The 14,365-nt window shown below is 40.2% G+C and overlaps 1 protein-coding gene across 11 annotated transcripts in view; it reads right to left on the bottom strand.

Annotated features, from left to right (window-relative positions):
• Positions 1 to 14,365, bottom strand: part of Gtdc1 (glycosyltransferase like domain containing 1) — a 401,452-nt gene that overhangs the window by 132,065 nt on the left and 255,022 nt on the right. For all 11 annotated transcript variants that reach the window (XM_050139902.1, XM_050139903.1, XM_050139901.1 and 8 more), the window contains one exon: positions 3,934 to 4,281. In XM_050139902.1, the coding sequence (XP_049995859.1) occupies positions 3,934 to 4,281 (348 nt within the window). The remainder of the gene's footprint in view (positions 1 to 3,933; positions 4,282 to 14,365) is intronic.

Genomic DNA, 14,365 nt, shown 5'->3' with positions numbered 1-14,365 from the left:
TGCATGCTCAGATGAGAAAGGACAACCCTGTGGAAGTGGTTCTCTTCTTCCACATTTTCATGGGTTTGGAGGAAAGAACAGGGGTCACCAAGCTTCCTGTGTCAGAGCTTTCCCCCCTGAACCATTTCCCTGGCCCTCTAATTTCAGGAGTGTGAGTTGGAGGAGAGGAGCCTGGACAAGGGGGAGCTTCCACTATGCTCTAAACTTGTTTTGACTCTCCATCTAGCAGTATGTCTTTGTGCCCACCACGATACAGAAACATTTACATAAAGATTGGAAGCTGGTATGATGCTTTACTTTTTGGAAAGAAACAGCTTAGAAAAACAAGCACTGCCAAATGCAGTGTTTTTCACAGGTCTTTCTCTAAGCCATTTCGATTAGCAGTGCCATGCTACAGATGTTTACAACAAGACATTAAAGACTGGGTAGAAAGAAGAAAATAAATCAGACTGCAGAGAACCCAGGAACTCTGCTGACATACCGTCAGTTACCTGTCGACTGTCAGACTGCAGAGAACCCAGCACTGCTGACATACCGTCAGTTACCTGTCGACTGTCAGCACAGGCTGTGCACTACAATCCTTGACACTCTCGGCTCAGGAAGACCAACGGGGGCAAACCTTGTGTTTAAGGGGCTGCTCTCATGCAGACATTTTAACACAGATACAAAAACAGAATGTATCTTCTAAAAATGTCACTTTTGATTTTGATACATATTTTACCAAGGAGGCTCTACATTTGGCTGACTTACTACAAGATATGTTAGAGGCTGACACTGTGTTTGGGACCACTCATGATGCCATGATGGAAGAAACACTGAGAAGTCACCATCACTTCATTTCCAGTTAGCTACAACCACTGCATGATTTTATGACACATTTCTTATGACAAGTTTTATGACACAGCTATCTCCCCTGTCCATTTCTCATTTATGCATATTCTTTCCTGAAACACCTCTCTGGAAAATGTGTATGGCCAATCAAAAATGCAACAGACAGCAGAGCTTCCCATAGCTACGCAGAAGGAACACACAAGTTAAAGTGCTCAGGTGCAGACAAGGGCACACATAGTAAGCCTAAACACGGAGGTGTGAATGAACAGGGCTGCACAGGAGACCCAGACAGCCCTGCTCACTTCCAGTGAAATCTTGTTTTCCTTCAGAACACAATTCATAGTGATAGGTCAATGATGGGATTTCCAGCCATACAATTGGAAGTCTAAATAAATGTGTGCTCGAAGCTGGGGCTGAATGCTGAACCAGAGTCTTAATTTTCTAATTCATATTCACCAATTAAAAATAAACTGGATTTTTATGAGCAAATTTACATAAATCAGATGATAAAGCACCTACCACTAAAGGGTAGGAATTCAGCTCTCAACATTTGCATATATTCTCCTAAAGAAAACATAGGCATTTTAGCTTTTCATTGGAGAGTCTTGCTGTGCCGGAACTCTAATGGGCTTAGAACAGTAAATTTTGAAGAAACTGATTGCTACCCCTGTAGCTAGTAAATGTCTGCCTAGACCCAGTGGCATTTGAAAAAAGTGTTTTATCATAAAATTATCCCAGCAGAGTCCATTCTGCAAGATAGCATCATCATCATCATCATCAGTACTCCATGCAGGACCCAACAGCTCTGGCACAATATTGCCAGTCATTTATCTGTTGTCAGCACAGGTTACACACTGTAATCCTTGACTGCCTCGGAATTAGAATGTCTTTGATGTCCCCACAAGAGTTTTTTGCCCGAAGGCTTTACCAATGCTCGGCGGCTCAGTGTTTATTCCTCCTAATCTTCCTCTCATCTCCAGGCTAGCAGTGACAGATGGTTATGGGCACACAATAGTATTAAGAGTTTGATATTTTTTTTATGCTGTGCTCTCTGTACAACAAATAGCTATCAGACGCGGGCCAGAGAGCTGACATGGCTCGCGTAGGTAATGGCAAACAAACAGCTTGGGTTGATGCTTTCTGTCATTTCCCCTCCTAACCCTGCTTGTTTTCATTGTATACTCTCAAAGGTAAACTATATTAACCTTATAGACTGTTATTAAAAAGATATATCTATATGAGCATAAAGTGCTTTTCTTTTTTCTTTTTCTTACTCTTTTGATTATGAAAGTAATACTGCTGACATATTGAACAAATATCGAATGTCAACATAAATTTTTAGTGTGTGATAATATCCCCTTCATATAGCTGTGTGTCAGGCGGGAACCCGTGGATGATGCATAGCAGTAAATAACCCAAACAAAATTAGTTCTCTTGTCAGCTTCTACCTTGTATGTCCCCAGGCATCAGTAAAATTGACTGCACGCTAGATTTTCAAAATTAGCCCTAATGTTAGCTATGTGTCTGGCAACCTCCAAGTTTCCAATGTTCTACTATATTACCCGTAAGGATGAATGTGTTACTTTTATATTTTGGCATTTACTCTTGCTGATGCGGCTTTTTTCCCCTCTTCTCCAAATTAAAAATAATTTAGCCTTAACAATAAGAATGTGCACAAACATCATGCTGCATCTCTTTAAGCAACTAACTTTAGGCAATTAAATTAAATTAAAGCAAAAATATACAAAGGAAGAGAGGGAATTATTCAATTTAATATTGTTAATTTTATTAACATAGCTCTGCCTAATTTTGTGCAAAGTATTGAATAACACGGTTCTCAATCTTGCCTCTATACTGGTGTTTTATACCCAGTTTCCAAATTATTCAACATTTTTACGAAAACCTAGAACCAAACTTTTAAGAACTGACTTTCTTGTAATAACTATTCACTTAGAAGCAAAGGTTAATGGAACAAGAGAGATTTTCAGAAGCTGGTAAATTAGGATGTGTATTTTACCTTCAAAGAGGGTTCATTTCATCCCGACCCCACAGCATCTCACATCACAGGAAAGGATACTGAGTTCAACATGATGCTGGAAGGGTGACGGTGAACAAACCGCATCTCCTAATAACGTTTAGCCCCTAAATTTTAGGTTCATGCATTTAGAATCAAAAGACAAAATCCCTTTAGGTACCAGATGCTGCAGATCAACTGGGAGAGCTTGAGGAGTTTTAATGTGCTTGGAGGCAAATCCTGGGCAAAGGCGCCTTCCCGCCGGTGTGTGTGCTTATTACTTCACCTGCAGACAGTTGCTCTCAATCGGACCTAATGATCAGCCCAGCACTGCTGCAATAAAGAGGCCATAATCTGTAGGGGAAGCAACTCAAATCAGGCCACATGCAGATTAAACTAACTGGGAGGAATAAAAACTAGATTAAAATATTCATGCCTAATACCAGAAGATTATCAGGACATTTTACCTCCTTAAATCCTAATTTATAAAAGCCAGGGCTAGGTTTATGAGTTTATATTTGGCTGGATTATATGCTGCACTGACTTTCCTGTGATGAGAGGAAATTCAGCTAGACAGTTTGTCTAGCACAATACAAAGGCATTTGGTAGGAGGTAGATGGCTTCCCGTGAACTAATACACTATGACAAGTAAAAGGAAGCTGTCCAGTTAACACTGGTCAAGGTAAGAATGGAAATTATTGTATGAACAGTGATGCGGTTTATTGATGTCCATATGTGAATTAATTCTGGATTAGCACTCTCTGTGAGTGTATAATGGCATCTGATTTTTCTACTTTGAAACTTCTTGAGTAAGATTTGATTTTCTAAATGTGTCTGGCTGCTGTTGCTAGTTGAACAAATCATTACAAACATTTTCTATAATCCACATATAAAGTAAAAACACAGTAATTAATGTACAGCTATGAGCAGTGCTGCCTTGGTTCTGTGCTAGTGTATAACCATGTGAAACTCTAAGTGCAAATTCAAGCGATCCTTTTCTTTAGAAGCTACAAGGACAGCAGATTGGAAAGCCCACCATCAGAACCCCTTTTGTAAAACTCTCAGTAAACTGGCATGTCTTGACTTACCACCTGTGAGGCCATGTGATATGCAACGGTCTCTGTTGATCATGAGCTCCACACAAAAGGTTGCTGGGATCAAGAGCTAGACTGTTCCTCACAGGAAGAGAGCCAGAATTATCTTCTGACAAACCGAATTTCTCCAAGCTTGACTTCTGGATAAATGGATTGTCCAGGGTCTCCTGTCCGGCATCAAGGTCAGGGTGTTCCTCAGACTTTGATTTACAATTCTCCAGTAACTTCTTAGAATCCCTCTGCTCTGGCTGGAAAGGAGGCATCACGGGCAGAGCTGCAACACCATTTCCATTAAGGCTGAGCATCCTCCTTAAGTGGGCTATTTTGTGCTCGGGCATGAATCTGTTACAGAAAGGGAATGCAATATGTTTTTGTGAAAAAGAAAAAAAGTAAAATGAGTCCCTTACCTTCCTGTAAGGACACAGTGACGACATACCAAACTGAGAGAAAGCGAAGATGCTATGACAACAGTTCTCAGGAAAGGGCAGCAAGTATTAGTCACCAAGAGAACGCTCAAAGGTTTGAAGTTGGTCAAAGTGTCTTTGAGAAGTTTCCAAAGAGGTTTTGTGGCTACAAATGGTGTGGCACACACTGTAGACCACGAGGCTCTAGATGTACTTAGTTATTTGCCTCTCATTTGTCTTGCTGGATTCCCATTTTGTGCTTTTCAGTCACTCTATGTCTTAGAACATTTATTATTCATTGACAATGCTTGAAACTTCCTTTGTTAACTCTACTTCTGTTCATGTGGCTGCTCTGTACTCCGGGGAACCTATATATGCCTTCTATTAAATTGACCAGTCTGATATTTCCTGAAGTATATTTATTCAATTTCATTTCTATGTTTTCCTATAATGCTTTTGTCAAACAGAGTTAAATATGCTACTGATTTTCAAAGAACCAACAAAATCCTTTAAAAACAAAGTACTAATATAATTTACAATCAAAGAGTCACCTATACCATTACAAGATCTAACCTCAAGGAGATATCCATCTCTGGGGACCAAACCACAAGTACTTAGAATGGAAGAAAGGTGAGTGAACACAACTAACCTATGCTGGCAACACTTTACTCACAACAGACACCTTAACTTTCGAAACTGGGGAATAAAAGAGTATTCCTGACTTATAGACCAGTAAAGGCTTAAAGAGAACTTAATTAAAATATTTTGCAGGGCAGCAAAGTCTGTATTGAGAGGATAGTAGAGAGCATGGGAGGAAGAGGGTCTCATCTGCAAATAGCACACAACCCAGAGTCCTGGATGCAGGTCTGGAGGAGCTGGCTGGCCCAGGTGACTGAACTCTCAGAATTCTGTAAGCCCATCCTCTAGAGTCTAGGTCTCTTCCTGATTTGTGGAGCCAGTGAATAAATAGGGAATATGTGTACTTATAAGTAGGCAGGGAAGAAACTTTCTGGAAGCCGAAAAAGGAACCCAAGTGGAGAAAGTGATTTTGAGAGAGCAATGCCACATTTCAGAAATGAACCAAAAGCCTTCCTCCACAGCACATGTAAACAGAAGCACAAGACCGTTCAGAGGGCCTGGAGGACGGCTGCTCAGCACTTGGACCAGTCCCATGCTGATGGCTGCTAATGCTCACAGAGTTTCTGCAGGGTGGAATAGGCAAAAACCCTGCAGAAGACAAGGGTTGATGAGTGAGAAACACGGAGATAGGTGGATAAAGGACTTAGGACTATTTCCCAGGGGACACTAGCTAAGTAAAGAATTCAGGTTCTGAAGACAGAAAAGTTTTGAGCAACAGAAGAAGATATTGTAACATATGATAATGGCAGGATTTATTGAAAAGGGATGGTTTGTAAAAGGTAATAAATGGCTTTCCTTCAAAGCTGAAGTAAAGAGAAAAGGAAACAGAAAAATAAAACAACAAAACAAAATCTTTCAGATACCAGACATGGAATCTGAAGACTAACTTCATGAAGTCATTGGTTCAGGCCCCTTATTTCAAGCAAGACTAACAGAGGTGGAGATGAGAATTACAAACATACACATGTATACATATATGCCCCATGGGGGAGAAGGATGGGCAGAAACGATATGCAGTGAATGATATTAAAAACAAACACACAAACACAGGTGCATTGAGAAGTGAAGACAGAGCTTACGGAACAGGGAGAGAACGTTAACTGGGCCTAAAGACAGGTCTGATGAGCAACACCAGAAGGCATAGGGAAGTGTAAGTGAACTGAATAGCTGTTTTATAGCACACCATGGAGGTTCTACAATCAAAAAAGTCTCCAGGGAGTCCAATGTTTGTTTTATGAAGCCTGGTATCTATTTTGATTTCTAACAGGTAGAGAAATGCCAATGAGATTCATGGAACACCTTCCTTCCCAGTGCTAAGCAGACAGCAGCACACACAGAGAAGGTGCAAATTATGGTACCAATTCTGTAAGTACCTTAATAAAATAATATGGTTTTTGATTTAAAATGTGAAGAAGCCTGGGCATGTATAGACTGTAATTCTACTTCAAAAGTGCAGAAGTTTTAAAGGAACAAATGAACTTACCTTCTTCTTAAAATGAATTCAACATATGAAGGGCATCAATAGCTCTCACTGTGTGTGTGTGTGTGTGTGTGTGTGTGTGTGTGTGTGTGTCTGTGTGTGTGTGTGAGAGAGAGGGGGGGAGAGGGAGGGGAAGGGGAAGAAAGAGACAGAGACAGATTTTTAACTTCTGGACAGAAGGACAAATGGTAAGAGAAGGAGCCTCCAGCCTCAGCCACATCTGGAAAGCAGCAGAAATGTAAGTCTATTGTTTATGTAGATAAAGACTGCCAGCAAACCAAAAAGAGTCCAACAAAATTACAGACCAAGTATAAAGGATTCACAGTAACAAATCAATGGGCATTGAAACCACATCTTCATTTTTATAAAACATATCGGGACCCATCTTACTCTATTAAAATCCATTTCTACTGTCCAGCATGTGAGGGAAACTGCAATGAAAGGAAATTGGCTAAAGGGCTATAAACAATAGAGGCTGACAACAGACAAGGAATTTTGTGGTGGGCAGGTTCTAGGTCATTCCACAGGCTTTCCAGACATTCTCAGGGATGATCAGACTCTCCTGCTAATACAGGTTGTGGCAGCTGCCTTGATAGATGGTAGTGAATAAGGACATGGAAGATGCAAGATATAAACCCAAAGAGTTTACACACCCCACACACCCATGAAATCAGAACCAATCCTGAAACAAGGATGGAATAAGGAAAATGTCACCGAAAACACCCTGACCTGGTCTGATAAGCAAGTGCTGACACGCCAGGTAAACAGCACCTGAGTCCTGGGTCTTCCTGCAAAGGTAGGAAGAAGCCCAGGCTCTGTGAGTGCTGGTTTCACTGGAATCCCTTACAACTGTGTATGTTTGAAAATTAGAGAGATCTTAGAAGAGCAGTAATAATGATTAAGGCAATGGAAGTGTTGATTTATGAGGACAGATTAAAGGAGCTAAATATGAATGGCTGGTGAAGTGACAACGAGACGGACACATAATAGGCGTCTCTAAGGAGAAAGAATAATTATTTAGCCTGGTACAAGGGGGTATAACTAGGAATAATGAGATGAAATTAAGAATAGGAAATTTAAAGCTGAATTTCAAGAAAAACTCCCTGACGGTATAATTTATTAGCTCATAGAATAAATTCCCCATGGAATGCTAGAGCTAGGGAAACTTAATAATTGAGCTGGACAAAATACCAATAAATAACATAGATAACAATCCAGTACTTAGAAGAAGGAGGTTACAAGCAATTTTTCCCATATTTATACATCTTTTCACATTTTTAAACAGTCTATTCATTATAGTGATTGTCAACCAAAGAAATACTTATGTATTACCTGAATTTAACAGGATACCTCCTTTAGTTCTGAAGTTAAAAACACTATTCTCATATACTTTGCAGCAAAAGTAATAGCAGAAAATACAACACATTTTAACTACTTTATTTCAATAAAGCTGACTGTTAAAAGGACTGGACAAATAAATTAATCTGAAAATAAAACAAAACAATATCATTCACCATCCCACACAATCTGAGTCTCTGTGCCTTGGAGCTCATATTTTTATAGGCATGTTTATGCAAACAATTTATTGCCATAATAGAAATTAAAAACAATACCCTTTCTGCCTTTCTGGATGCAGTTCTGTGGTCAATTACTTCTCATCAATACCAAGTTCAAACAGGCATAATACTAACAAGCAGTTTGCTTAATAATAGCCACCACTCTAATTAACCCATCCAGAACATTCTTAACCAGGCGCTATTTATAATCTACAGTTAAGAGATGCCTGACAATAGACTGTTCTTATGCTTTAAAAATACCTTAGAGATGGGCTGACATAGAAATGGACAGAATGTCCTGGCACTAACCTATAGAGACTCTGAAAACAGGCTCAAATCCCAACACTTACATCCCTTCCTCAACTCCAGTTCTGGTAGAGCTGCCAATGAGAGGAGAGCGAGAAGGTTTTGAAATTAGCAGAGAAGAAAAGGCAAAAGAAATAATCATCAGCATGATAGTGGGACAAGGACCGTTCAGGTACCCTCTCCTCTGCTGTCCAAGGACCTAGCTGGGGACATCCCCGTGGACACCTGGGATCCCCTCTAGAGCCAAGTCTCTTGCCAACCCTAAAATAGATCCCTAATGTAGATATCTTCTTCCCTGCTCCTATATCCGCCCTTCCTTTATCTCCACCCTCCCACTCCCCCAAGCTGTTGCCAGTACTTCCCCTCTCCATTCCCCCCCCTCCCCCTTTCCCCAACTTCACTCCCACCCCTGCCCCCACCCCCATGCTTAGAACTTTTGCCCTGAATGGTCCTTGCCCCACTATCATGCTGAGGATTATCTCGAATATCACCATAGAATCTTCATCCAGCGACGGATGGAGATAGAGACAGAGACCCTCATCAGAGGAACGGACTGAGCTCCCAAGGTCCAGTTGAAAGTCATAAGGAGGGAGGAGAAGAGCAAAGAAGTCAGGACCGTGAGGGGTTGGTCCACCAACTGAGGCAGTGTGCCTGTTCTAATGGGAGCTCACCAAATCCAGCTGGACCGGGTCTGAATGAGCATGTGATCAAACTGGACTCTCTGATTGTGGCTGACAATGGGGGCTGACTGAGAAGCCATGGATAAAGGCACTGGGACTTGTTTTTATGGCATGTCCTGTCTTTTTGGGACCCTAGTCTATATGGATGCACAGCTCCCTAGGCCTGGATGTAGTGGGGAGGGCCTTGGACTTCCCACAGGGCAGGGTTCCCTGCCCTCTCTTAAGCAGGGTGGGAGAGGGAGGAGGGAGTGTGGGGGAGCGGGAGGGGATTGGGAGGAGGGAAGGAAGTGTAAATTATTGAATGGAAAAAGAAAAAGAAAAAAGAAAAGGCAAAAGAAAAGACATGACCTGCCTTTGAGAGCAGGTATCAGGAGTCTCTTGGAAGCACTGTCAGAAACTTTCGGGATTATAGTCACTCTACTCACTCCCATGCTTCTGCTCTGTTATGAGCCAGAGGACTCTTCTTTTTAACTTTCCTCCAAACAATGGCCAATTTATGACAGAGTCTCCTTTCTTGCAGCCTCTTCTTTCAAAACCTAATCTTTCCCATCTCTGTCCCACAGTCTCCAAAGACATTGTCACAAAGTCCCAGGACCATGCCAGGCAATGTGTAAAGACAAGCTTAGGCAAATGTTTTCTATGTCTAAATTGATATCCCTCTGTCCCACCCTTCCCAAGTCCACACACATAAACTTAGAGCTGAACCCGAAGTCAGTCAGGAGAAGCCACAGGTTCTAAATAAGTTTAAATAAGAAGGGCAGCAAGCAAAGAGAATCCTCCTAAAAACCTCAGTGATTTTCTGCTAGCATGCAGAAAATCATGTATGTAGCTGACCAGAAGGGAATTCAAGAGGAAGGCACACTTCAAAGAAAGAAAAGGCAGCCAGACATGCATATGGGCGCATACAATGCTGAAGGGAATGTTTTGGTTAAAATGTATTCATGGGGAGATATACTACTCACAATTCTCTTGTTTAATAGATTGTTAATAAAAAGTACTTATCATAGTAATTTCCAACTACAAAGTTTTAAAGACTAACAAGTAAAGGACTATGGACTGATGTCCACAAGATAATGATTATCTACAGTCTTGCTTCAGCATAGAAACTAGAGAGGCAGGAGGTAATTTAACCAATGATGTAAAGCAGTGGTGAGGGAAGAGGAAAGGGCAGTGCAGATGACTAGTGGATCCACGTCTGAGTCAGGGGAGAGAAGGCGAATGCTGAGTGCACAGTGGACTCCTGTGGGTTGGAAGGAGAGAGAAGAGAGATCTGTTCCTGCACATGTGGAAGGGCAGTGGTGGGTACCACTTTTACACAATTTGTTTCATGCAACAACAATTCTGTGGGACATCAGAAACGGTTTCATAAGAAAACAAGCTTAGGAAATGCTGAGATAAACAACATTTATTCATTACAGGGCTTTTAAGGTTGCTTTCTACCATGTGCTACACAAATGTTCGTTCATCCACTCTTGAGTACCTAGTAGATCATAATATATATTCTCTTCCAAACTTGGCACTCCATGGAACAAGAAACCTCTCTAATGTGGCATCTTCAGACCTAAAGACTCATACAGGAAATTCTAGGAAATGCTACTTGAGGCCAGAAGAAACATAAGTGAGAAGCACGAGGCAGGAAGATGGGTAACGAACTGTCATACACCAGCGATAGCAGGAGGGTGCCAAGCGGCCTTCAGTTGGGAAAACAATGACTCCCAAAGCAGAAACTATACACTGACGTTCTGTATTAGTAGACAATATTAGTAGGATATATGAAAGAAATTATAGAACTAACAAAAAAGTGACAGAAAAAGATATGGTTATACACACAAATGATGGGAAAAAATCATCCATATTCATCTAAGTGATTTCTGTAGATTCTTGGATTGAAAACAGCTAAAGGAGAAAAAAATGGGAATAATGAATAAGTTACTTCTAAAACTAACCAGAAATAAGCATATACAGTTTAGTGATCGAAGCCCTTGGGTAACTTATAAAAAAAAAACCCTATTCATTGTTATCCAACAATGTGTTAGAAATTAATTACAAAATTAACATTTTTAGAATTTATCCACATAAGCAAATAGCAAAGATAATTAAAAGATCATGTTTGCCCACATGTCTCCAATTCATCACTTATATGGTGAGCAGATTTATATACTTTATAGTATACTTATGAGGTATAAAAGCAAACCTCTAGACATAGAATTTGAATTTATACATATTCTCCCTTTACCTCCTGCTATGTTATCTTTACTAAACAAAAGAATCACAAGGAAAGAAACCCATGCTAACTACAATGGTATGTTTATAAGGCACAGCATTAAGCAGACAGACCTGTATTCTTGGTTGGCTGTCTGTGGTATGGAGGCATGCTCTTTTTCACTGGGGATGACTAAGAGCAAATATTAACAAAATAGGTGGTACATGTCCATAGAGGTTGTTTCAGTGTGGTCTGAACAGACCCAAGTCACAGACAAGTCAACATGCTCCCACACCCCCAGCACCACTGCTTTGGAGAATGAGATGAGACACCGAAAAGCACTGTGATGGGTGAGGGTGGCTTTTCAATGTTTAATAATTTTTGGTGCCTGAAACAAGATTTTTGTCCTGTTACAAACATTCAAAGGCAACATGAAATACTGACAGCAATCCTGAGTGTATGGGAAACAAGAGAGCCTTACTTGGACAAGACAGATGTTGTAATAGGTAATGAGGAGCCACAAAAATTTGTTGCACTAAAAAAGTAACAAGAAGACACCCTCCCACTATTCACTGGCCCAAGAAATGTGTGTTGGAACTGCAGAGTGTTTGCAGGCCCTAGACAGGTCACACTGCTTAGTAAAGACATGCTCCTCCAGAGAAGATGGACAGAAAGAGACTATGGCCAAAGGATGATTTCCTGATAGTTCCCTTTAAAAGGTAGATATAAGGTTGTCTTAAGGAAATCATGTTCTGTTCTCAGAGCCTATTCCCAGTTGTTTATATTTTCCACCATGACTTTTAAGAGTGATTTCCACAAATCTAACACTTAGGGGGTAACTATTCTTTTACCATTTGCTTATACAGACTCTCTTAGAATAGTGTGTACAATTAGTATTATTTATCTTAAATGGTTATATCTTGAGTCCCCATTCCCTCTTAATTTCAAAGTGTTTTAGATTGTATACTTTGCTAATTTCACTGACTACTTATATGAGCAATTCACCTTAGCCAATTTTATACAGTCCTTTTAGGACATAGTCCCCTCACAGAAAATTCAAATTCCTTACGAACATTTGAGAATATGAAAGCCACCTTGCATTCTTGCCAACATGAACTTCTGCCTTGACAAAAAAGCTCTTTAAGGCAACAACTAAAATCTGGCTTATGTGAGGGTTTTTTTTTTTTTTTTCCCTAGCAGTTCCATACTTAAGGAAATTTCTAGCTGAACCTTCAAGGATAGAATTTTCTTTCCCCAGTGAAGATCAGATTTTTAGGTTATACTTCTTTTTCTTTCTCTTCCCCTTGTGGCCTAATGGTACCATGGGCCTTCTGGTCACTTTGCTCTTCCACACATTATCTAATGCTGGGATTATTCCTCATCTTGGGTATAAGTGTATTCTTTAATCACTCAATAAATAAGTCACTGTGTTTAATAATCAAACAGATCCATCCAATAGATAGTTAAGCCCTCTCTATGTGCAAGAGGGTACGTTTATACTCATAAAGCTTAAAAGCTTGTTTACAGTGACATTTCATATACACTTTTTTCACTGCCCACATCACCATTTTATTCCCTCTCCCTCTATCTCTATCTCTCAGTGCTAGGGATTAAATTTGCCTGTACTAGACAAGTTCTCAAACACTGAGTTACACTTGTAGCTCATCATAATATTTTAAAACTAAACTGATTTCTGATACCATTAACCAATGCTTCACAGACTGCACAATTTGCTTATCAATTCTTTTTGTAGCTTAGAACTTCATATCGACCTTGTTTTATGATGGTGAAGTACTATGGTTTGAGTCTTAAATGTCCCCTCCTTGTGCTCATCTTCTGAATGCTTGTTCCACAGTGTATAACAATATTATAGGGATTCTGTGGAACTTTTAGGAGAAAGCAAGCTAGGAAGAAGCCCACAGAGGTGATGCCCACCATTCATCCAGATCAGTATTTTCAGTTTCCTAGTCTACACAATGTGCTTAAAGCTGCTACTACCTTTGCACCTTGGGCTGAAGCATCTACTGTTGGCTCTTGCTCACATGAACTGCCATGATGGACTATAATCTCCATCAGCCCAAATCATCCTTTTTGCTTTCCATTGTCTCCATCAGATTTATGGCTACAGCAATGCAAAGATCTCTAAGTTAGCACACAAACACAAAGCCATTCCACAATGTGGATTTGAAGTCATTTCTTTCTAAGCAGAGAAGAGGCTATTTCCATGCACATGATTGACTTGTTGTGTAAGAATTCACTTTTCAGCAAGTCTCTCACACATTAATAAAACATGAACACTTGGACAGGTCTGAAAGTAGCCTCCACTCATGTGCTGTTTTTGAGGGTTCTTTTTCTTCCTCTTGGGAAAAGACATTATTTAGAGGTTTAAAAAGAGGTGGAAAAAAATACATCAGAATTGAAAAGGCAATCACTTCCCTCTTTCTGAACAAATTTGAGGCAGGGTTTCCAATTGAGCCATTTCCTTTGGAGTATGACAAGATTAGTTTTTTTTAAAGATTCTAATTTGTACTAAATTTTCTAATCCCTTTCCTTCCTCCAAACCCTTGCATATGCTCCACCCCATTCTCCTTCAAATTCATGGCCTCTTTTTTTACTAATTGTTACTGCCTGCATATACGTATATACACATACTGTGGTGGTTTGAATAAGAATGCTCATCATAGGCTCATACATCTGAATACTTAGTCACCAGGGAATAACATTATTTGAGAAGGATTAAGAGGGGAGGTCTTGAAGCCCATGTCAGGTCCAGTTTCTTTCTCTCTGTGTGCCTTCTGCCAAAGGATCAGGATGTAGTTCTTAGCTACTTACTACTCCAGCACCATGTCCTGCCATGATGCTAATGGACTATAAGACTCGGAAACTATAAGTCAGGCCCCAATTAAATGCTTTCTTTTAAAAAGTTGCTGCATTCAAGGTTCTATTCACAACAACTGAAGTTGTTGTGAGGTGGAGGCCTCCTGGGCTTTTACCTGTCCACTTTGGCATGTCCATTGGTGGTATGCCATGATTTTTTATTGGATACTGTGGTGGGAAAAGTGGGGAACAGATACAACACCATGATAGGTGAAACTTCCTGAAAAGAGTACCAGGAAAATAAGGAGGTTTAATATCCATGCTGATAGTGACAATAGGAG

The sequence above is a fragment of the Alexandromys fortis genome, unplaced genomic scaffold, assembly GCF_014885135.2.
Source record: "Alexandromys fortis isolate MF-2015 unplaced genomic scaffold, M_Fortis_MF-2015_v1.1 scaffold_33, whole genome shotgun sequence".
NCBI classification, from domain to species: Eukaryota; Metazoa; Chordata; class Mammalia; order Rodentia; family Cricetidae; genus Alexandromys; species Alexandromys fortis.
Note: the sequence above shows the minus strand (reverse complement) of the source record. Positions and strands in the feature narration are given on the sequence as shown.